A 23,470-nucleotide genomic window follows, 5' to 3' on the forward strand; every position below is an offset into this window, starting at 1 on the left:
GTTTAAACTTTCATGGGCTTTCAACACTTCATATATTCAAATGAGAAAGAGATAAATGCCTGCCTTTCCACGAATGCAGCAAAGATGGATATTACCCACCCACCTCAGCCCCAAATCCCTCTTCTCCCCACCCTCACCAAAATCAGAGAGAAATGCTTAATGCCAAAATTACGCGTAGCACTAAGGACAGGATAATTAAACACTGCAGATCATTATCAGCCACAAGAAGAAAAATGGCAAAGCAGAGGGTATGTATTTGTCACGTGGTGAAACCAGCTGTGGAAGGTTTTTCTAGGAGTTTTGAAACGATTCCAGCTCTTTCTCTTTTTTTCCCAGGGTAGTAACATTTTTCTGTCACAAGCAAGTTAGTTGTTAAAATATGCATAAAGACATGTCACTCCAAGCTGTGCACTTGTGTTTCATGTTCACTTCCCCACTCAGAAGAGTTTTGTTATGACTAAAGAACAAAAAGGAAGCAGCTAGAAATCTGTAATGGTTCCATTTATTAATACGTATATCACAAATACTCACAATATCAATGCATTCTCGTTGGCATGCTAGACAGAGGCATTATTAAAAAAGTCCTATTTTTTTAAAAAGGTTTTAAACTTTTGCTTTCCCCCAAAAATATTTCATATGCCTGTTTTTTTTTTTGTGATTTTCTTTTTGTGTGTGAGCTTTTATTTCGATTTGATTTAACAATGTATTTGGTGGCTGCAACCTCAATGCAAAAAGAAAGAAAAAGAAAGAACAGGAAAAAAGTATGAAGGCCGCAGTACAGCACAGTTCAATTAGTTCATAACTACTTAATAAAAATATAGGAAGCAAAATTCCTGCCTTCACAGTAAGCAACAACACAGCTTAATAACAGTATTACACAGGATCAGGTTCAGAGGCAAAATGCACTAGACAAAGCCTACCGGGATACGCACTAGGCATACAACACTGAGTAAGAATCAAAGATGTAGAAGAACATCAGGAATAATGGTTCCCTTCAAGCACAACATTTTAACATCATTTTCAAGTATCTTTATGTTATGTTACTGATTCCTTTGTTTTTGGGGAAGGGGGGCAGGCGCAGGGAAGGGGGAAAGGATGAAAACCTTAGTAAAGCAATAAACAAAACAAGAAATTAAGATAAAACCAAAAGAATATATATTTCCTATACCGGTTTATATGAACGTGTGCAACACTTATTAACCATGGTGAAAGGCTAATTATGCCCTCCAGTCACTACATGCACAGCCCGATCAATGCTGTTAATGAATTACCTTTGTTAACTTACGATGCAACTACTGTGTGACCAAGAACAGACATACGGTGCCGTCCTACGCCGAGCCGCGGGAATGGGGTCGGGGTCCGGAGGCCGAGGGGACCTGGCTGCTCTCGGTGGCACCGCAGTACTTCACAGAATGGTACACTACGTATGGGACAGAGTTCAGGAGGTGGGGTGCGAGTGTGCGCGCGCACGTGCTTGCTTGTGAGGGTGTGGGTGTGCGTGCGTGCGAGCGAGAGACAGTGGGTGCTCTAACATTCGTTTCAGTCTTTCTCCAATTCTGCAGCTCCTGATCTTGAGACAGGCTCTGGACTTCACGCTTCTGAAAGACTGGGTTGGGGAGGATAAAAGAAAAGAAGTGGGTTGCTCTGGTTGTTAACAGTGTTCATGGTGGACATTTTGCCCTCCCTTTTCAAGAAGAAAAACAAAATGACAAAATACTGAATAGTATGTTTTCCTGCTTTTTTTCCTGCACCAAACAGAATACTGGAATGAAAATCCCAAAGCAAAGAATCCCACGGGAAGACTTAATTCTCAATGAACATGCTGAGCATCTAAAACTTGCCCACTATCTTCAGCAGAAGCAACACAGCCACGACAATATACCAGAGCATATATAGCACAGAAAGCAGGGAAAGCTCACCTTGTTACACCATCTCGTACTGGTTAGCAGTAATAAACCGGGACAGACAGCATGCCAGCAGCATCCCGATCAACTGTTTGGACAAGAATAGAAGTAGAATAGAATTTAAGTTAAATTAAATGAATGCAGAGCAAAGAAGAGGCCATGGTAAGCAAAGATTTCATGTTCTGGAGTTATTATGCAAAACATATTTATGCCCTATTTTAAGGACTGCTCTAATCAGAAAAACAGCATTAAAATCTCCCGTCTTTCTTCATCAGATTTTCCTCTTGATTTTTATCAGAGCATATTTATTTGATAGGCAGCATGCCTTTCTGCTGCTTTTCAATCCCGTTGTCATTGCCTGGCTGAGTCAGATGTAGATGAGTAAACTGGTGGGGGTATCAACACACTACTGGCTGCGTTTCACTTGCAAGCTCCACCTGGGTCCCTCACCACCACCCACCACCACCGAGAGCTGGCGGCCCCCTTAACTTTGTTAACAGTGTGCTGGGGAAAAGCTTCGTAATGCCCCAGAGCGGCTACGCTTTCTTTACAAATAATGCAGCACTGGAGAAATGAGCGTTATAAATCTGGAAATAAATTAAAGAAAAGTCTTTCACTATTCCCTTGGCTGTCACTCAGATTATTGAAAACAGATCCCTGGCTTCCACTCGTCAATAAGCACTCAGTCATTTCAACGTTTTGCCTATTGCAGTTTGTTAGCGTTTCCTGCATATGCCAACAGCGTTAATATACTATAAATAATTCAACCTCACTTTTCTCATTTGGATTGGTCAATTAATTAACTCATGAGCATACCCAGATAGTTACAGCTCATCTCTGGCTCTGGGGGTGAGGCGAGAGGGCTGTCTCTGCAGATGGAGCTGCCTTCCCTGGCCCTGGCCCCAAGCAAGGGCTGTCACAGCTGCTCCAGTTGGCTCAGCCCAGCCTGCGGGGCACCACCTCTGCCCATCTCCTGCAGCTGTGGGCAGAGCACGTCGCAGGGGAGCAGTGCTTAAGGAGGGGGATCACAACCTTTTGGCAGCAGCAGAGCTCCCTCAGACCCCATAGAGCATGCGGAAATAATAATGCCTGGCTGGCTGCCCATCCAAACTGGCTCCTTCTATTTCACACTTGGGATTGCGTGTCCTTTCCCTGAGACCATCAGTGCTCCCTGTTAACACGATCATCATCAAAATATATATCATCTCTATCAGCCAATGCTTGATTTGGGCTGGCATCAGCGCAGAGTAAGACTAAGCCAAGGTACCTCAAATCCAGATAAACTGTTTTCTGCCTCTAAGATGTCACATTCCTGGTCAGGCCATGTTTCATCTGCCAGAAATTTGCTACCTCTCCTGTTTCAGTGTCCACCAGAACTGTTCTAAGCATCTCAAAAGGGCATATAGTCACCTTTAAAAGCAGGCTGAACCCCCACTGTCCCCCCCACGCACCCCCTCTGATTTTGGCACCAAATACCAAGGATGACACTTGGTTATAACTAGACATGGGGCACAGATAACACCTCCTGACCGACCTCCAATAAAAACCTAAGCTACTAGGGTTCAGGGGCTGTATTTGCAGTTGCCAAAAGATATGTGATTGCTGAAAACCCTCCTCAGCTTTGAAAATTTCGCTTGATACCAAGACGACATTTTTGCCATCTTGTTGCCTTTTCTACTGAACTTCTCTAGATGGGTGTTCAAGCAGGAAACTTATTTGATAGCTGAGTGACTCGCCCAGGACTCCACAGACCAGCAATGATAAGCATGCCAGCATTGCCTGGCTGGGCTTTGGAATTCCATGCTTAAATTCTCCAGTCACCGGATTTTATCAACTTCGCAGTTTGGAAAGTGTTGCTGAAACCTCACCACATTCTGCGGGTTTACTGGAGAAGCTCTGACACTCCCACTGCTGACTTGTGCAATGGTTTTTTAACTCAGTTCTGTTTTGGAGAATGAGATTTTCGTTTTGGAGAATGGTACGTATTTCTCTGTGCTTTGACAGGCAGAACAGAGTAAGCGCCTCTGGATGGCCCTGTCCCACCTGCTTCACTGTCACTTTTCTGTGTTTGTGGTAACTTTCAGTCTTTTCTCACCTTCCTCAGCTGGTCTCAGAAGTCACTTCTCTGCCTCACTGTATTTTTCATTAAGATGAACTTCACAACGTATTTAATTCTATTTATTTTCACTGAGCAAATTCCAGCCCAGACCCAAATCTGTTCCTCCCTCATCCTACAATGGCCAAAAACATACGTATATTCAAGTTTACTTTTCTTTTTTTAATGCCTGTGCCATGAAGTACCTATTATTTCTCATCACAAGCACTCAAACTATAGCCATTGTTGTTCCCGACTACAATCTGCTGCTTGTATCAGGTTTGCAAGGGGAAAGATGCTGCAGCCCATACAAATAGGAAGCCATGGGCTTTTCTTTCCCCCTTCAGCTGTGGCAGACCTGCCCAGCTACCTTTAATTAGTGATTCTTCTGTTTTACACATGCTGTAACTCTAATAATCAGCTTGTCTAAGCTTTGTAGTATTTGCAGGCATGTGATGATGTTTTGATTTACTCAAGTCACTCGTAAGACAAATGGTGGGTTGCACATGAATGTATCTTTCTGATCTTTGACCCACTTATTAATTCTTGGCTCTGACCATATGCATTTAAGTGGTTATAGTACCATAATATTTACCTTCTGTATTTAAAAAATAATGGCGTGCATATCGAGCCATTGCATACACATTTTATACAATATTTCTAGCTATTACCAGGACATAGCAGAGCTATAATAAATATCTTAGAAGTACTCTGAACATATATAAAAACATGTATTCTTCAAGTTGTGTAGACTTCCACATTTAACCACAAGAGCACTGTCCCTCCTGTAGCCAGGAAGAGGAGATACTATATTAAGTTGCTGAATTTTCCTCATGGTGCTCTTTCATTACAGTCATAACTACAGTCCTCTGCATTTAAATCAGGTTAGAGGCTCCCAGTCTGTAAACCACAAATGAGCACTCTCCACCCCCCCTTGCTCTCTGCATTTGCTTGATCACTTGCAACCTCTGCTCTTCAGATGAGAGGAAGCCCCTTATCCTATTGTGCAGCAGGTCCCTGCAGGTCCTTTGAAAAACCAGAGGAATCAGCATAAAAGGATTCCCACAAAGAAACTAGCTGCCAGAAGTTGCATTCATTTCCCTTCGCTCCCATTGTCTCTCAAATGCCCCATCTCAACTTTTATCCACTTATTAAATTTTTTTATTTTATCGTCCCATTTTTTTGAGTGCTAAGATGCCAGACTTGCTTCTGCATTTGTATTCTCTCTAGCTTATTCCCCCTTCTCTTTTTTCCAAGATTATCTTCGTCTTCTGAATGGAAAACTGAGAGTTTGCCTTGGAACCTCTGGTCTTGCCACAGGAAACTTGAAAAAGCTGACAAATTCTTTGGTTTAGAGCACTGGGAAACCCACATCTCCTAAACTACCATCCTGCTGGCCAAAGTTCATTCCACAGAGCACAATTCAGTGCCTGAGTTCTTCATCTCTCCATGGTTTCTAGGAGTCATCTCAGGCATATCTCAGTTCTGACCACTGAAATCCATCCACAGCAACCTCCTAGCACTTATCTCCTATCACATACATGATAACTGGCTTTTTATTATAGTTATTTTTCAGGAGTTAACATTGACTGGAAGCTGTCCTGCATGACATATTTATTGCATCTTATTATACTGTAGAGAAACTAAAATGCAATTTGAAATTCATTTTATTTTGGGTCTTGGCATCTTCAACATCTCTCATTCTTTGAGAGAATTTCTGGAAATAGAAATGCATTGAACTAACTTGGAATTCACCAACAGATCTGGTAAGCTAAAACTGTTTTTTCATTAATCAGGAATAATTGTTTATCTCAATGATTTACCTTGCCATATTCTCAAAATGCAAATCTTCAAGCATCCAGGTTCTCTCTCTATTTTAGGAGACAGAGAATTTTCTATGGTGTCACATGTCGCTTACCTGAGTCAGCCTCCTGTGCTGTGGTATGCCTTTGGCACAGGTCCTAGCTCCACGCTGAATCCACAGTGGTTAAACATCTTTAGAATCAATGCAGTCTTATATTAGATTTCAAGTCACATATTGGATCCTGATATGGATTCCACTCCCTAACCCTGGTGCAAGGTGTGACAGAGGTGTAATCCTGTGTTAGGGCTAAGCCTCAGCCTCCCTATACTCAAGACAGGAGTTGCAGCAGACAAGGTGGATGAAGTCTGAACCAGAACTGCATCCACAGGCAGGCAGAGTTACTTGCATTAACATTGATAGTAAAGAGGGCAGGTAGATGTTGCACTGTAGAGAGGGACTGTAGCCACATGAGAACATATCTTCAAATGACGGGTACCCTGCATGCTCAACAACTTGTTTTGAGCATGTCGAGAGCACCTGACTTCCAGTCTTTCAGTACAAAGAGTATAATTTGGCCTTAACACTGCACTGAGACTCCCCTACTCAGGGACTCTACTGCAACCACAATCTATAAACCCCTCCAGACCCTGTCTCTTGCATCCCTTAAGCCAACGCCTGCACTGTAGTTTATCTAGGCAAAACTGTTCATCATCTAAGCTGCTTGCATAATTTTATTCTCTGTTGGGCACAACACAGCAATCATTTTGCTGCTCTGAAGAGCACCTGCTAAACTGAAATTATTCCAGCTGGAAGTCAGCATTGGCATCTGAGTCCAAAAACAATCAAATTGTATTTTGTTGTTATTATTTCAAACCCAAGGTGCAGTGCAGACAATGTTAGCAACACAGCAGTTTTTTTTAAAACTCTGACTCTGACTGGGAGGTCTGTGCCAGGCCTATAAGATGTGCAATGCCATTACATCAACTTTCCCTATTTCTGGGAATCAGCACATTCCCCATGCTAGTCAACACCTAACAAATCATGTGAAGGAAAGGCCCTCGAGCATGCTTTACTGTAGAAGAGCAACATGATCTAATTTGTCTTTTATTGAGATTAAACCCATTCTCAGTACAAATAGCAAAACCTCTCTTACAGCTGGAGCACTGCCTGGCATTACTGCTGGCCACGGTTAACCTGAAATCAATTTGTAAACACCGTCCCTAATTGGGTCCAGCAAAACAGATTAGGCAGTAAATGATAACTGGCCGCCTTCTATTCTTCACATCCCAGGAGAGCTGCATTTTTCTCCCCTGCATCCCCTCTCTTCCCCCTTTTACACATTCACAAACACCCCAAGCAGCTGGGTATCTACTCGGAGCGCCAGAGCCTTGCGCTTACGCAGGGGAGTGACATCCCCGGCTGGCAGCAGGGCGCACACTGCCCTCAGGCAGCGCGAGATGCCAACATCAAAACATGCTTCAGTTTTCTCTCAGAGCCGTGGCAGGAAAGTGCCTTTCCCCCTGTGCTGCCCGCAGCCTGTCACGCTAATCTCGCCTTGCACCAAAGGGCTCCCGTTGCAAGGGCCACACTCTGCCTGCACTGCCCGTCCGCCCTCCCGTACAGAGCTCACAAACAACCGATGACCTAGAGTAAACATCCAGACATGTGCCAAAACAACAATTCGAGCTGCACTCTTCCTACAGTCTCCCTTTTGCAGGTAAGATAAGATGATACTTTGCTTATTGTATGTATGATACATCGATTAAAGGCTTTCAGGCAGCATTGGTCCTGACTCAGGCATTTACCCCTGCAGCATATGAACTGTAAAATTCTACTCACCCTATTTTTCTTTAGGATAGTTTACATAAGGTATTTTAAAAGATGCTTTATAGCCTTCTGGCTGTCTAGAAACTGAACTAGGATCTATAGCAGTAGTCCTATAGCAGCAATCAAGTCATAATCAAGGTTGGAGAAGAGTACTGAGATAACTGTGACCATTCAACAAGAACTAGAATAGCCTATTAAAAAAAAAACCCAACCAAAACTCCTCCAGCTCCATGCACCAATAGCTCCAGAATGGTGGTTTCACCGCTTCTAGATCGTGAAGGCCCAACACGCACGCACATGCTCTGGGTGGCTGGTGGTATGATGAACGTTCACACCCACAACATTTACATCCACGTGAAACAGGATGACAGGCAAAATCATGGTCCTCTCACATCTAACAGCTAGGCTACAAGGCATCAGGTTTCCAGATGTGCCCAAGGCAGGGCAGTCAGCTGGTCTGAGCCCAAACAGTTTTAGGGCTCCCTCAGGTTGTACATATGTTGACCAAGATGATGTGGTGGCCATTTCCCACATGGCTTGGGGACAGTCATTCTGAAGAACCTGGAGGCCATTGTAACTACTGAGCAAATTAAACCTCAGAGAGATATAACTAAAACACCTTTCAGCCTAGCACGGGCTGACCACATGGAGCAGCAGGGGCAAGAGGGCAACCGCAGCCCTCCTATTAATTCACTTTCCAATCACTGGCAACAGCACTGGAAAATCACTTGTTTCTAGTGCAGCACAGTGTAAACCTACAGCTTGCTAACTGAATTAATGAGTTTTAAAAAAGAAGTAAAATAATTTTTTCTAGCACCTCATTTTTTCCAACCACTGGATAAGCATAAGACATTCAACGGATATGTTCATATTTTCAGTGTTGCCTCAGGACCCAGATTTTTAATATTGTGTGAATGAAACAAATTAAAGTTGCATGATAGTTTTTGAATACGACATTTGCAGTTGTACAATGTACTCTCCACAGAGAGAAGGCAGATTGTCTCTCAGGTAGAAGTGGTTCAGGTACCATACACATCACTGTGCATTTTGCTGAACCATTCTGCACGCACTTTTGCATTGCCTGTGCTTCCCTCTCTCTCATTTTTGCATGTTTCCAGGAGAGTCCCTGCCATCACACTCAAAGTGACTAGTATAATGGAGTATCTTGTTGAAAGAAAAAGGTGTCTTCCTGTCCCTTCTTGATCAGAATATTCTGACCAGACCTTTAGCTTCCCCAACTCTGTCTAGCTAAAGGCAGTTTGAATATCAGGGAGCAGAAAACACCTTCTTAGCTCTCCTTTTGACCCTCCCATGTCAAACTCCTTTTGGTGCAGGCAAGGAGTTGGTTAAATAATCTGATTTTGGCAGATCTCTGCTCAGTGTTCAGTGCTAAAAGGAAAAAAAAATAAAATCAGTCACCAAAACCAGGTGCCCCCTCCAGTCTCCAGGTCCGGGACAGGGAGGCCTAAAGGTAAACTCTTATTTGAATTCTAGACTCCTTCAAGAAAAAATAAGAGTGCTTAGAAGACAGAAGCCTATCCAAACTATGGATAAGCTATTTGTCTTCTTAGCTGTTTATGCTCCATTTAAGCCAATGTTTTATTGGGTTAACCTCTATTTGACCCAGTGGAGGGACAAGTTGTTTTCCTTGAGCTAGTCATTAGCTCAACCGTAACTGATATTCCCAAGGAGAAACTTCATTTAAGTTGAAAAAAAGAAAATCAATGAACAGATGACCTCAGGACTAATGAGCATGCTGAGTTCAGTCCCTTTCCATAATCATTCCTTCCTTGAAGTCCGGGTAAAGAAAAAGAGAGAGGGGAAAAAAAGGTGGGAAGGGAAGCATTTATGCACTTACCTGTGAGAATGCAATCCCAAAAGCCACTCCAGCTATGATTCCCATATTTGTCTCCATAAAACTGGTCACCAAGTCATAACAGCCCTGAAAAACAAACATAATTACTCCTTGTATTGACCTTCCCTGCCACAAATGCATACATACAAATTTCTCATTTAAAATGGACTTGGGCTAGACAATATTTTTGCTGTAATTTCCAACAATGTCACCTTTTTATTTAATAGCAATTCTGAGTGAATGATGCAAAGTGGTGGCAAAACCAGTTCTTTTTAGAAACAAACATATTTCAGTACTTTTAAAAGCTAAATGTGATGTTGCATTCATTTTATAAGTCTTATTAAAGAAAGTGAGCTTGCATTGTTTTTAAAAAAAGAATATAGCTTTGACCAGAAACCAAACCAGTAACAATATAAAGTAATGTTATAATACAATACAGGTGTCAAAAATGAATAAATGATGCTGATTTCTTAATACTTCAGATATTTAATACAAGCATGCTCCAGGCGTCCAGTGAGGCATTCTGATTGCCTTCACCTGTCAAAGGACACCAGGCAAGGTACTGAGTAGTATATAACTTTAAACCATGTAACAAAGTTATTGAGGATTTTGTATGAAATTTCTTGGTTTGTTTGCTCTTGGACATAAAATTCCCTGTCCTGCTCCCCAAACCCAATTTTCTCTCTGTAGCTCAGACCCTGACTCCATCAGCTGACTTGTGCCTCAATTCACATCTCACACTGGGGCCAGAAGATTCATACACATTTCTGCTCTTCTCTTGGATAGGCTTTTTCTGAGATGTCCCCCTCAGTATGATAATTTTCACTATATTTCTCCCCTCACCTACTCTACCCCTCAAAAAAGCATTTGAAATTAGCTTTCCTAGTTTGTGGTGCCTAAATGAATCTAAACAAGTGACACAAAACTTGAAGAAAAAAAAGAAAGATAACATCTATTTTTTCTTTCATTACTAACCCATTTGCCCACACAATCCAAAGCCACCTCCTAGTCCCTTTTGCCACGCTTCCTCAAATGACCAGCACCACTCTCAGCTTAAGGCCAGTCCCAAGGCTACTTATAAGGTTATAACTTTATTCACTTTATCAGAAGTTGGAAAAAACAGAAATAACAATGAGTTCCCTTTCCCAGTTTGGACTCCTGTCCTGTAAGAGAGAAGAGTGTCCACATTCCCCCTCCATTCACACACCTCTCACTTCTGCAAACACTCTAGGAACTCTTTATGTGACCTCAGAGCATTAGATGCTTGTAAAAAATGACAGCTAGAAGGAAAGGACAATGTCATTTGTTAGAGACAGGCCATTTGTGAACTAAATTCTATCATTTCTTTAGCCTCTTTTACAATATCAGAAGACATTTTATTTAATCCTCAGAGTAATGAAGTGGTAAACCTAATAGTAGCTGAGTACCAGCACAGCTGTAATTCATTTCTGAAATGTTTAAGTGTACATATTAATCCTTAATTTCATCTTACAACAGTGTACAGTAGGTCAGACTCAAGCTTGCTTATTTAACACATCAAGCAACTATAGCTGTGTGTGTCTTACATGTTACGAAATGAGATTAGATTTCTCAAGCAGTGCTTTCATTCTGTCTGACATGGCTTAACATTCTCTCTCTTCTGAAATCTGTTCTGTTCAACAGTCTTCAAGAGATGCAACATCTAATAGCAATGGTAATTTGAGGGAGACAGAAGATCTTGTTAAAAAAACATGCAAGTGAGAGAGTTTTGATCACTCTCCTCATTTGACGACTATGCTTTCCCAAATCACAATAATCTGTTTCCTGAAGTACATTGCATACATACGGCTTAATTGCTCAGTCCTTACTGTGCATGGAGTGAGAGTGCAAGAATCACCCGAAGAGTTGCATATATAGTACAGAAGTATGTGAAGCACTGTGTGCGCACATCTGGGTGCTGATTCAGAGGACAGAAGTGACAATTTAGCAAGTATCCGATCATTCTTAACTCCACACATCTGTTCCTTTATTTAGAGAGAAGTAGTTCTTGAGGTTCGGTGGTAATGAACTCTGAAGATTAAAAGCACTATATGAACATTAATTAGCTAATCCTAATGACAGCTCTTAAAGCTAAGTATTAGTCCCATCTGAGATGTAGAAACAGACAGAGAGACTAAATGATTTACCCAAGGTCACTATGCAAGTTAGTGGCAGAATTGGCAAAGAAAATCCAGGAATGTTGTCTTTTAGTCCTGCAATTAGATCATTAGTTTAATCCTCTTTGGCTAATTCATCACTAGTTCTAATAAACTGCTAGTAATTTGATTAGCTCATAGAGAACTTGTCTTACTGATAGTTTTGCAAGATCCACTAAAGCGATGTATTCCAAATACACCTATCCACAGGACTGGTAACAAGGGTCTTGCACGACACAGACAATATGTATTTTCCTTTTTCTCCAACACACAGAGAGCAAAGTGCCTATTTCCAAGATGAGCAAGGGGCATGGGTCAGAGGCAATGACGTTTGCTTCCTATCTGAAGTGAAAGCATAGGTCCACACAACATTTCCTCCTGCTTGCTTTTTATTCCCATGCCCCTTTCAGAAACATACCACCTTGTTCAAACATTTGGGACAACTCCAAGATCTCACAACTGCTAAATAGAAATCTTTACAACCTTTGACTACAAATGGCTATCTCAGAAAATGGGACACAATGTTGTAGGATATCCAAACTTCCCCTAGGTAATTAAATCAAGTAATTAAGTCAACTGCTTCCTGAGGAATCAGCAGTCCTTTTCTGTCAGGTGACTCATGCATTTGACAGGAGAGCAAGGAACAAGCATGGCTGGAAGTGAGTTACCAGCCCTGGACAAGCACAAGCTCATTCATCCTTCAGCTGCTTCCTACAATTCAGCAGGCATCCTTTGCCAAGAGGAACTTGCAAGTGGACAGGGATTTCTCTGTGCATGCAGAGCAAGCCTGGCACTCTGGGGAAACACCAGATTGGTGCTGGGAATGCAAATGGCACCTGCTCAGTTACGCAGCCAGGCAAGGTTCAGAGTGCGTGTCCGTTCTGAACTGAAAAGGTGGGACCTGCTGGTAGAATACCAGTCACATCAGAAACCTTTCCTGCTGGGAAGGTGGGCAGAAGCAGGGGCTCAGGATGGGCTGTGCAGGAGGCACTCTGCCTGCAGTGGATGCTGGCTGTACTGCACATCCCCTAGATCCTTCTTGCCACTTCTGCAAAACCTGAACGTTACTACAAGTTCACGAAGCGCAACTGAGTGAAGTGGCTCATCCTTCATACCCATGCAACCCAGCAAGACTACTTTGCTGGTGGCAACTGTGTTTCTTAACAGATGGATGTCATTAATGTTCCACATCTGTCTGCAACAAGTGGCTCACATTAAACTATTACAGAAAAGAAAGGCTTAGTAGAAAATAATCCTCTAGTATCTTTTTTTAACATATGTTAGAAAATGTTGTCCACTAGCCTGGTTTTCAAAGAAAGATATTTCAGGCGGTGCTCAGCCAACACTCCAACCTCCTGATTCACAGGTAACTGAGGTGAAACAGACAGAAACAGAGGACAGAGAGGCATTTTCATATTTCCCCTGTTATCTACTCAGGACTTTTATTTATTTTTTTTAAATTCAACTCTGAGAACAAAACAGAAGAGAAAATAATCCTTAAGTCTGACTAAGCCATGTTGCAACTTAACATGGTGATTTGGCCACAATATCATTCTTTTTACCAACAAACTATTGCTTCTCTTGCAAATCTCAAGTGAGACAGAAAGAACTGATGATGCACTAGCACTTAAAGCAATAACCTGAGCTGTATTTCTGCTGTGCAGTGTCTGCTATATATGCTGCATTGTTTTACCTTTATTCCTCCCTTTCTTTGTGTTTTCTTTATTTTTATTCTCCAATTATTCCTTTTCTTCCTGTTTTCTCAACCTGCTTTCCCAACCCTATTCTGTTTCCCCAACTTGCTCCTTCAGGTGACCCCAGGGGAGGGGTCACTTTGGCTGTGCTATACTTGCAGCAGCACACATTCAAAGATTTTAAGAGTCACTGTAAATGTACCAGCCAACCACAGCGCTTGTTGTCAATTACCCATGTTTTTGCTTCAGGATGACAGACTCCAGGACTGAAATTACTGTTTGAACATAAGCAAGAGCAAAGCCTGTCCTTCCTTCCACCTAGCTACATCTTTGTCCTCAACAAAACCCTACAGCATTCAGGAGTGAGCAGAGAAGCAGAAAAGTGCTGACCAACCTAACCCTCAAGGGCAGTCGAGCACACATGCCTGTCCCGGCCGGTGTTGCTTCTGTGTGCAGTGCCATACCTCAACCTCTGCTGTGAGGAAGGGGAACAAATCCCCTCCTCATCAGAAATGTCGCTGCACCTGGTCATTTGAGAAAGGCCAGCTTAAAGGATTTGAAAGTAAGATGGGGGGCAAAGTCAATCCTTACCATCACTCCAGCCCAATACACACATTATCAACCAACCATTTGAAACAAAATGCCACTGTAAGCAGCCATACGCTCCACTGGTGTACTGGATGGTTTCATAAAAACTGCCTCTGGCACAATGTTACTTGGTACCTTCTGGTTTACTTTAGTGGCAGCCACGGTCATGTTGCGCAGATCCTGAGTATTACAGTCACTGGAGTTCATGCAACAGCTTGTAGGGATGCCGTGTTTGAAGAAGTAAGGGCTGGTGCTCCAGTTGGTGTAGCTCTGAATGCCGCAGCAGCTCAGCTATGAGGAATAAGAGGCAGATTTGAAACAAACAAGCAAACAAATCAGAATTAAAACTAGTACAGATTCATCACTGCCCACTTAATAAGCTCATAATAAAAATACAAACAGGTTGTTTCCAGTTCTGGAAAGCAGACACCACCCCCTGCCCCATTTATCACAGAAGTATCAGGAATGTCATTTACAAAAGATCAGAGCAGACAACCTACTAAAAAAAAGGCATTTTATGAGCACAGCTATTATTTCTGACATTTGACCAAGGTCCAGCCATAAAGGTATCTTTTTCAGTTGAAAGTCTGTTGGGGCTTTTTAAATTTTTTTGTATCCTTTGCTTATTTATTTATTCAATTAAAGATGATCCTGGAAATTCAAGAAAGAGCCTCACAATGCAGTCAAAAAAATGGCCATAAAAAACTCAAAGCATTACAAAGAATTACATGTAACACATACAGGGTCAAACTAGTTTAAATTGCTAAGGTGAAGCAAGCCTCTCTAACTCACCAAAATAATTTCTAGGAAAATTCACTGAGCCATGAATAGAAGGAGCCCACATGTTCATACAGTGTGTCTACGAAATCAGCTGAAAAACTCTAAGTTGGGAAGGATGTTCTGCTCTAGATGCTAAGCTAGAAGACAGTCACTCAAAGATATGGAGTACGAGCTGAATTTTCTGCATGAAAAGGGCTTATAAATGCAGTTTCTGTAAAAACAGAGCTACAAATGAAATTAACATTTTGCTACGACAAAAACACTGAAAAATTACTCAAAACAATTTAGTTTAGCCAACTCCAAGGAATCAGAAGTTCAAAATACAGGTTAACATTAGGCAAATAGACAATTTGATGGCAGATTATACTCAGTTTAGAGCAGTCCAGTAATCTGCTAACCTGGAGAAGTCAGGTTAGAGGGACAGTTTCAAACACGCTGAGGGGTCCAACATAATAGTTTTAATTTCTAAAGAAGATCTAGAAGTCATCAATACAATTACATTAAAATATCCGTTCAGCAAGTTACAATCATACAAAAAGCAAACTGGCTCATAGAATGTATTGTGAGCTGAAGGGATAGCTTCTTGCTATTGTGCAGTTTCCAGTAGGATTCTAAATGTGAATTTTATTGCTCTGTGTTGTAGTTGGTGGACTTGGTCCCTTGTGGTTGGCATCTCCAACTAGTTTGGCCATGCTGTGGCATTTGCTCATGCCCTGTGCCCTGCTGGAAGGCAAGGCAACTTCCCACTGCCCTGCTATCACACCCTGTGGGTCAGAAAGGCTCTTCCACCAAGAACGTAATCCATCCCTCCAGCACGGCTGGAGAACAGCTTTCATTGCTGACCTTAGCAGCACATTTGCCCATCCCCTTTTCCTCTGGAGAAAATACACTCTGTTTCTCCCCTTGGCTCACTAGGTCTCCTTTGCCAGCCTCTCACTGTACCTGTGAAGAGAACTGCTGCAGTTTATCAGTGATACAGCATGCTAGATTATAAAATCTTGTCTCATCCAGCACAAATTTACAACATTTCATTATTGACAGATTCTGTTAAGAACAAAGTGTGTTCTTCAGGGATAAAACTGGCCCCTAAACCTAATTCAAGATCTGGACCAACAACAAGCAAGTAGGACAGGCTTTGTCTTTATTAGATGGATGTTCATTAAAACTTAAGCATCTTGGACAAGCATGTCAGTTGAAATACTTTTTCTTCAGATCAGTTTTGCCAGCCTCTAATTTTGCAGGCAATATACAGCTTACAGATTGAGACATCCACACTTCATGTTCTGTGATCAAATCCGAACGTATGCTTTGTCTCTATTTATTAATTTTTAATATCCAGTTTTAGACTTACACTTTCCTGTACGTTATCCACTGCATGGCTCCGCTCATCGTTCTTGTTGTAATTCTGGATTGCTTCAGTATATGTCCTAAGGAAAGTATCCTTGATCTATGAGGATGAGTTAAAAAACAGCTCATGTGAGCAACAAAAAGCATAACATCTGAAGCAGTTTTCACAGGTAGCAAATGCATTTCCAAATCTAACAGGGCACCCAAACTAGCCCTTCTGGCTCATTTTTAAGTGTGTTTTCTGAGCTGGCAGAGCTCCCTCTTAACTCTCAGGAGTCATTCATGCCATTTTTCAAGTGAGATCTATCAGACATAGAAAGAAAACTACCCCAGAAAACGGCTACATTTTAAAAACCAGAAAATGACTTAATCTATAAGAAAGATATCCTTTGATGCTTTTTCCCCAAACACTTTGTTCCAGAACTAAGTCTGAAGGAGACTGCGTGCTTCTCTCTGCTCATGGATGCCTGGTGGGAGCTGAAGCTTGGTGACAGAAGTCAGTGGCATCAAAAGAAGACATGAATCCCCTGATGAGGCAGCAGCCCTTGTCCCCAGCACCAAAGGTGTTTGGGTAAGGAACAAGAAGTGTCTCAGCTGGAGAAGACCAGGGATATCACTGGGAAAGGCACTTTGACTGGTTGGTAAAGGGGCTGGGTAGCAGACGGTTTGGGCAACCCACATGGCTGTGACCTTCACAAGAGACTGTGACCAAATGGGAGCAGCAGCCTGAGGCTGCCACAGGTTAGGACAGATGAAATGGCAATGCTCAGCAGATGGACAGGTATTTCAGGATCAAATTAAAAACTATCCACCACTTGCAAGGGTAGACACCAGAAAAGCCTATAGCAAAGGAAATCTCATGTCAAAAGAGGAGACTAGAAAACCAGTTAATAAAAAGAGAAGAGATATGGAGGGTCTCTGGAGTTGTTCTGCTTCAGCACTAATGGCATGTAGGTCCATGGACTTAAAGCTGGAGATAGACCTGATTACAGTGGATAAAGCAGAAGTGCTACTACAAATCTAGATCATCAAGCTTTTTTAAGCTTCTTCCTGTCCCAGTTTCCTACCTCATTCTATTTCTAATCTCTCCTTACTCTCAGGATAGAAACAAAATCCCACCCCACTCCCTTCCCCCCCCCCCCCAAAAAAAAAATATTTACAAAACATTGAGTCTGGTCTGATGTGGAAGTGCTTTCTGCCTTATATAAACAAGCACTTGCCTAGCTGAAGAAGCTGTGTTTAAGAAAAGTATTTGATCAATTTTGCAGCCCTCAGCATATGTAAAAGAGCAAAGATCTTACGTGATAGACACAGGAAAAATTATAGTTCCAGAGTAAATTACCAGGCAGCTGAGGACAAGAGCTTTGTCTAAATCCCTTCATTTGGAATTGCATCAGTTTTTAAGAGCTGTACATGTTATTGTTGCACATCAGCCACATCCCTGGAGATGTGTATGGAGCTGCTGAGCTCAGCGACCTACACATTCTCCACGGTCCAGAGAACTCCTCAGCAGCTCCTGCCCAGGGAGGCACTGCCATATGCAAACTCGACCCATTTCCACCTACCTCGTGGCGAAACACAAACCCTGAAATGCCAGCCACTAGCTCAGCCAGGAACACCAGGGACAAGAACATGGCATACTGAAAACGAAGGAGGCAAGAGAAGTCAGAATGTGACAGGCTTTTGTCTCAGCACACATACTGCTCTGTTATCACATAAAATTTAAATTTCTGCTCTAGGCACCCTTTAAAGATGTTAAGAAACCACAGGTCTTTTGGAGCAGATATGTAGGTTATTACCTGAATATATTATATATGTTTATACAACTCACAGATGGTATGTATTGTCTAATTACTGGCTTTTCTGACATTTCTCTTCCCACATTTCTTAGCGTTCTCACATCAATTAAAACACACTCACATGCCAGAGATGGATACAAGTCACTCAGGTTTTGATCTTGCAGTAAGGAGTACAGACAGACCCTTCATGTTTGCATGGCACTCTGCTAAAGTAAATAAGCTTCCCCAAGTGTTTGGTTTGTGTTTATCTCACTGTTAGACTGGGATTTGCTGCCTGATTCCTGAAGTTTCTCCAATGAATGAACTGAACCACTGACTTAACTAGAAATATTCTCACAGTAATACTAGACAGATGCCTCAAATACTTTGCTGAGCCAAGGCCCATGTTTGGCTTTAGGAGCAGCATTTGGATCCAGAGCTAAATAAGCCTTGAAAACAGCACTTTCAGTGTAGACACTCACAGAATATTAAAAATACATCCAAGCAGAAATAAAGAAGGCAAAGAAAAAGATGCAAAGTGAGATGGTAAAATTTGAAGTTGGGGCTTAATCTTCTGGAGGGAAAACTACCTCTTTTCTCCATGTGCTAAATAACAGTTAATTAAAAAAGGAAACATTTTAAATTAAATTCAGTCCTAGCAGGATTTAGTGGAAAGATGAAAATTTATTTTTAATGGAAGGTTATTGGGGAAGGGAGGACAACAGTAAAGGCAGAACTAGAAAAATCTTTTTCTCCAGTTAATGCAGCTGTCAAATCACTGCCTGTATTCTGTTCAGGAGAGAAAGAAAGTTTTGAAATATGTCTCACATGTACAATGGAAATAAAACCATATGCTTGGATAGCACATGCCACTGTTAGTGGCATACCTTTAAAAGTTACACGACTTACAGAGCAATTAGTAGAGCCTGATTTCCTATGGATTTATATCACCATTCACCTTTATCCCTTTCCTATCTGGACTGCAGTAACACCAACAAGCCTCTACATGCACCCTGACAGCACATCACCAGCAAGAGACAGCAGTAGTGCACCTGCGACAGTGTTAGGTACATGACGACTGGCCACCAGCATCTACCTGCTGACTGATCTGCAGCTGCCACCTCTCCCTTACTGTGCCATCAGTTGAGGAAATTAACTCTCTTTAAGATGTCCCTTTTTAAAATTCAGTTCAAACTCTAGAAGAATCATCCATCTCCTTAGCCCCAAAATATTGCAGCAGGAGATGCTTTGTACTGTCAAGCCTTTTTCCACTATCTTAGGGCTTCACAAGTGCTATTTCCACCCTCCAAACCATTACACATATAGGATTTTGCTCCTGAATATTCCTAGAAACACAGTTTATCATATAGGTTTGTTTAACCTATAGTTAACCTATAGTTATTTTGCATTTTAAGGTAGGCTGAAAAACTCAGAACAGAGAAACTTAGAGACAGAGAGGTTAAACTAGACTGAGACACAGCTGCTGTACCTCTGCTTAGTGTACCCCGAGTCCTTGCTACTTTTGAGATGAGGACAAACATACCATACAGAGCTTTGTCTTCTGGGGCTGACTTGGTTTAGTCTAGTGAATGTTAGGAGAAAAAGAAAGGCTGGTCTGCTTTTAGAAAATATCAACTATTTTTTTCCATAGATTTCACATCAGCGTATTAAAATGACCCCTTTAAAATATACTTCAAATGAATTTCACATTTATGATGCTTTGGACATTTTTAAGATTGTAAATATACCTATCTATATGGCTCACAGAAAAACAGAATGATTGTAGAATTATTCACAGAGTAATTAATTCAGCAGCAGCATTTCACCCTGCTCCCAAGCACACATGGGCCTGTACAATGTGTGGTAGCAAAATTCATTCATACTCAATCAACAACTGGTTTTGGCAAAGATTTTTTTTCCCATTCTTTGTTCAAAAGACACACGTGTTGAACATTAAGATCAATAAAATCTAGCTTATGTGCCTAAAAAACCACATTAACATCTGGTGAAGCTTGGCAGGTGGTGGTGGTAATCCCAATACATCAACAAAATCTCTTCCCCTCTTGCTTGAGGCACTTCGGCATGCTTACCAGTTTCAGCATCCATGGGCTGCCACGGCAAGTGGCAAAGCAGCCAAAAAGCCCAAAGACAATGATTGTGGTACCCGTTCCGATGAGCACGTAGGGGGCATTGGTGGAGTTCTCAGCAATGAGAGAGATGTACGTGCCAAGGGTAAGCTTGCCCCAGACGCCGACTGCGAGAAGGATAACGCCTGTGATCTGCAAAGCAAGAGGAGAAAGCTGTCAGGAGGTACCAGGGAAGGCATCCAAATTCAGTACACAGTGATCCTGAAGAGATTCATTGGTGCTGTTGTGTTAGCAGAAGGAAGCCTTAAGTCTTCTACTAACTCCAGAGGGATGGACAGAGAAAATTAATTTCCAGCATCTGGAGATGTTACATTAAGACTGTCACTGGAGGACAAACATCTAGGACTAATCACCACAAAGCTGACGACTGCCGAGGGAAGACGCAGTGTACCACCTGCAGGAACAGGCTCTCTGCTCCTACAGCACACTGAGAGAGGTGGCTAACTCCATCACTCTTACCAAAAGCCAACAATCACCACCTCAAGCCTCCTGAGTTTTGCCACAAAAACTGCCTGAACCACAGAAACCTGCTGCTTGACGTCCCATCCTTCTTAATGCCAAAGTTTCTGGAAGATGAGCATCCCTGGTGGTGTATTACTCTGGCAAGTGAGCCTTCCCCAGGCTATACAGCAAGCGACTGCCCTTGGCTGCACAGAAGCTTTCCCCCCGACACAGTGTGGGAGGACACCAGTGGGCCCTGGGAGCACCCAGCCTCTTGCCCAAGATGTGCAAGCAGAAGCCACCACACTGCAGGGCAGCAGGGGCAGGCCAGCTCCCAGCACCAGCAGGGACACAGGGGTAGCCCAGGGTGTGCTGTATGCCAACACCGAGCAGTGGCCACAACAGGGACGATGCCTGCACCATCTGCTGATCCCTACCCGATGCTAACATCCCTGCTTCAAGACCGTACACATGTAACTCATTCCCACAGCATGACCAAAGGTGGGACATGAAGGGCCAGTCCTGAGTGCTAGCTCTGCAAACACTCCCCGAAATTCCCCAAAACTTCTTACTAGCTTCTCCAGGCCACTGATGAGGGGTAGGACCAGAAGAAATGTCCTGACAGTATTCTTTAGTTCGCTTTCCAAGTTTTCTCTTGTGAACATCTTTATACTGCTGTGAAATCTTGCAATTCAATACTATTACACCAGGGTTGCCCTGCAGTTGTTCATGGAGGAGATCCTTGTTCACAGTTATGTTGCACCTAAAAAATCCCAGCTGATCTACGTTGTAAGATCTTTCAGCTACTTTTCATACACGTTAATGTGAATTAATTCAGGGAAAGCCTTGTGAAAGGAAAAAAGCAGCTTTTTGGCTTTTTTACCTAGGCTGGCTCAAAAAGGACTATGCAGGGTGCACCCCCGTCACTGCCTTCCAGCTGTGCCTTTCCACCGTCTTGCTGCTCAGCACTAGAAGGCAAAGGAGCCTGTCCTCTGCTCGACCTGTGTCTGTGGCAGTGGCAGCAAGTGCTGCTCTGGTGCAGCATTTCTCCTTCTCCAGAGAGCAAACTACATTCAGCAGAACTGCTGAATAATCAGAGCCACCTAAGGAAAATACCAGGAGGAGGGAGGATACAAAATAGATGCTCTGAAGAAAGATACAGGGGAAGGGATGCAGGGAAAGAAACCACAGAAAGAGAGAATAAAGAGGGGAGACAAGACAGGCAAAAGCAAATTAACGTGTCCTCAGAGACAGGATATCCTTTCTATACTATAGAGAATGTAATCTCACCTAGCAATTTTGATACTTCCGAGCTCATCCCCTTCCTTTCCCCACACCTCCCAGAGCTGTAGGGAAGACATGTCCCCACCTGGCTCCTGCGCAGAGCACACCAGTGTGCAGCACTGCCAGGGAAACCCATCACACACCTCTGTCTCCCAAAGTCCCCCCCACTCTCCCTGATCAGCTGTGGCAGGCATCAGCATTTCTGTCACACCTTCGGGACAGGATTAGCAGGGATTTCTGCTCTCCTGCCCATGGTGACAATAGGAATAAATCCAGCTCCTGTCCATCTTTCAGTGAAACTGTGTGAAAAGTGCTGATTCCTTGCTCTTGTACCCCACCAACTAACAGCTGAATGTCAGAAAAATCACCAAGTAGCTTACCTACCCACAGGCATCAAATGCCTCCAATGAGTCTGGTCGCATCCACACGTAACACTGTCTTCACCTCTCTCCCCCTTCTCCCTAACAAAAGCTTTTTCAGAGGGCACAGATTAATCAGCAAAGTCCGAAACAAGCTGTGAGGGACTTGGAAATCTGCAGAACAACTTTTGGTTTCTTGCCTCCAGTTCGACAATGGGCTGGTTTCTGTGCCTGAGCTGATGACAGTTTTACCATTGTCCCCAGGGAGACGTAAAAGCAGCCTTCACTGCCAAAATGAACAAGCAGCTTCACATTTGAAAGAGAACTCAAGCCTTGTAATAAAAAGCATTTTTTGACAGCTGTTTGAAACAATTACTAACCCTTTACTATGTGTTTTAAGAGTTTGGTTCCCCCTGTCTCAGGGGGGCCTATCCAATTTATGGTACATACAGACTTTGCAAAAAAAGAGGAAAGCCTCTCAATGGTTTATTCCCCTTCTGCTTCTTAATAGAGCTCTGATTTACATGTATTTAAGGAAATCCCTCAGTTTGTGGGGAGGTCTAAACCCCCAGCATGTTTGGCACTGTGCAGAGGGGATGGGATGTTTTCACAAAGACACACTGCAGATGCACCTCAGGTTGAAGCAGCGCTGGCTGGAATTCCATGCATGAAGAGGAAAAACTAGAAGACTTCCCTGCAAACTTTTTCATGACCCTTGTTTAACAGAGCGCGAGCAGTGGGTATGACTAACGCCCATCTCCACCCAAAGGCAAACCTTGTTTCCTTATTTTCAAGACACACTTCTCATTGTTATCTCTCTGCTCCATCACACAATCAAGGGAACAATCAATGTACTGGCTTCTTGTTTGGTTTGGCTTTTAGGTTTGTTTTGTTTAAAAGCAGGAGGGACGAGGGTAGACAGAAGATCGGAACGGCGCTGGCCTGAAAACAAGGCAGCAGGAATACACACTGCTCCTGCCACTCAACATGACTACACGCATCTTCTCCTACTCTACCTCTTGCCCCAACAGGCTGTGGAAATGAGCCCTGTATGGTTGTACCTGATTAACGAAGCAATTCCTTCACTTGACCTGAAACCACCATGACAGTCTAAACAGTCTAATTCTGTGTCCAGTGTGACCTGCAGGTCAGGCCCAATAGATGGGAGAGCTAGGTGATGTGGGTCCATTTACATCTGAAAGGTCTAAAAGGAAACTGAGAGCACATCCTGCAATGTACAGTCTCTCCCCAGTCTTCCCCACTCCCTTCATTCAGACCATGATCATATAGTTCAGTGACAAAACAGAAAATGATTAGGAAATCAAGATAAACAGTGGCAGATAGATATATGGATATGATAAATACATCTTCTCCTGGAGACATACAAAATATT

At 42.7% G+C, this 23,470-nt stretch overlaps 1 protein-coding gene across 1 annotated transcript in view; it reads right to left on the reverse strand.

Annotated features, from left to right (window-relative positions):
- Positions 1 to 482: 482 nt before the first annotated feature.
- Positions 483 to 23,470, reverse strand: part of TSPAN7 (tetraspanin 7) — a 103,674-nt gene continuing 80,686 nt past the window's right edge. The window contains exons 2-8 of the mRNA XM_074814560.1: positions 19,937 to 20,125; positions 17,634 to 17,708; positions 16,073 to 16,168; positions 14,077 to 14,232; positions 9,489 to 9,572; positions 1,920 to 1,992; positions 483 to 1,606 (exon numbers count right to left, since the gene is read on the reverse strand). Of these exons, the coding sequence (XP_074670661.1) occupies positions 1,924 to 1,992; positions 9,489 to 9,572; positions 14,077 to 14,232; positions 16,073 to 16,168; positions 17,634 to 17,708; positions 19,937 to 20,125 (669 nt within the window). The 3' untranslated portion in view covers positions 483 to 1,606; positions 1,920 to 1,923. The remainder of the gene's footprint in view (positions 1,607 to 1,919; positions 1,993 to 9,488; positions 9,573 to 14,076; positions 14,233 to 16,072; positions 16,169 to 17,633; positions 17,709 to 19,936; positions 20,126 to 23,470) is intronic.

This window comes from Strix aluco, chromosome 2 (genome assembly GCF_031877795.1).
Source record: "Strix aluco isolate bStrAlu1 chromosome 2, bStrAlu1.hap1, whole genome shotgun sequence".
In the NCBI taxonomy this organism is placed as follows: domain Eukaryota; kingdom Metazoa; phylum Chordata; class Aves; order Strigiformes; family Strigidae; genus Strix; species Strix aluco.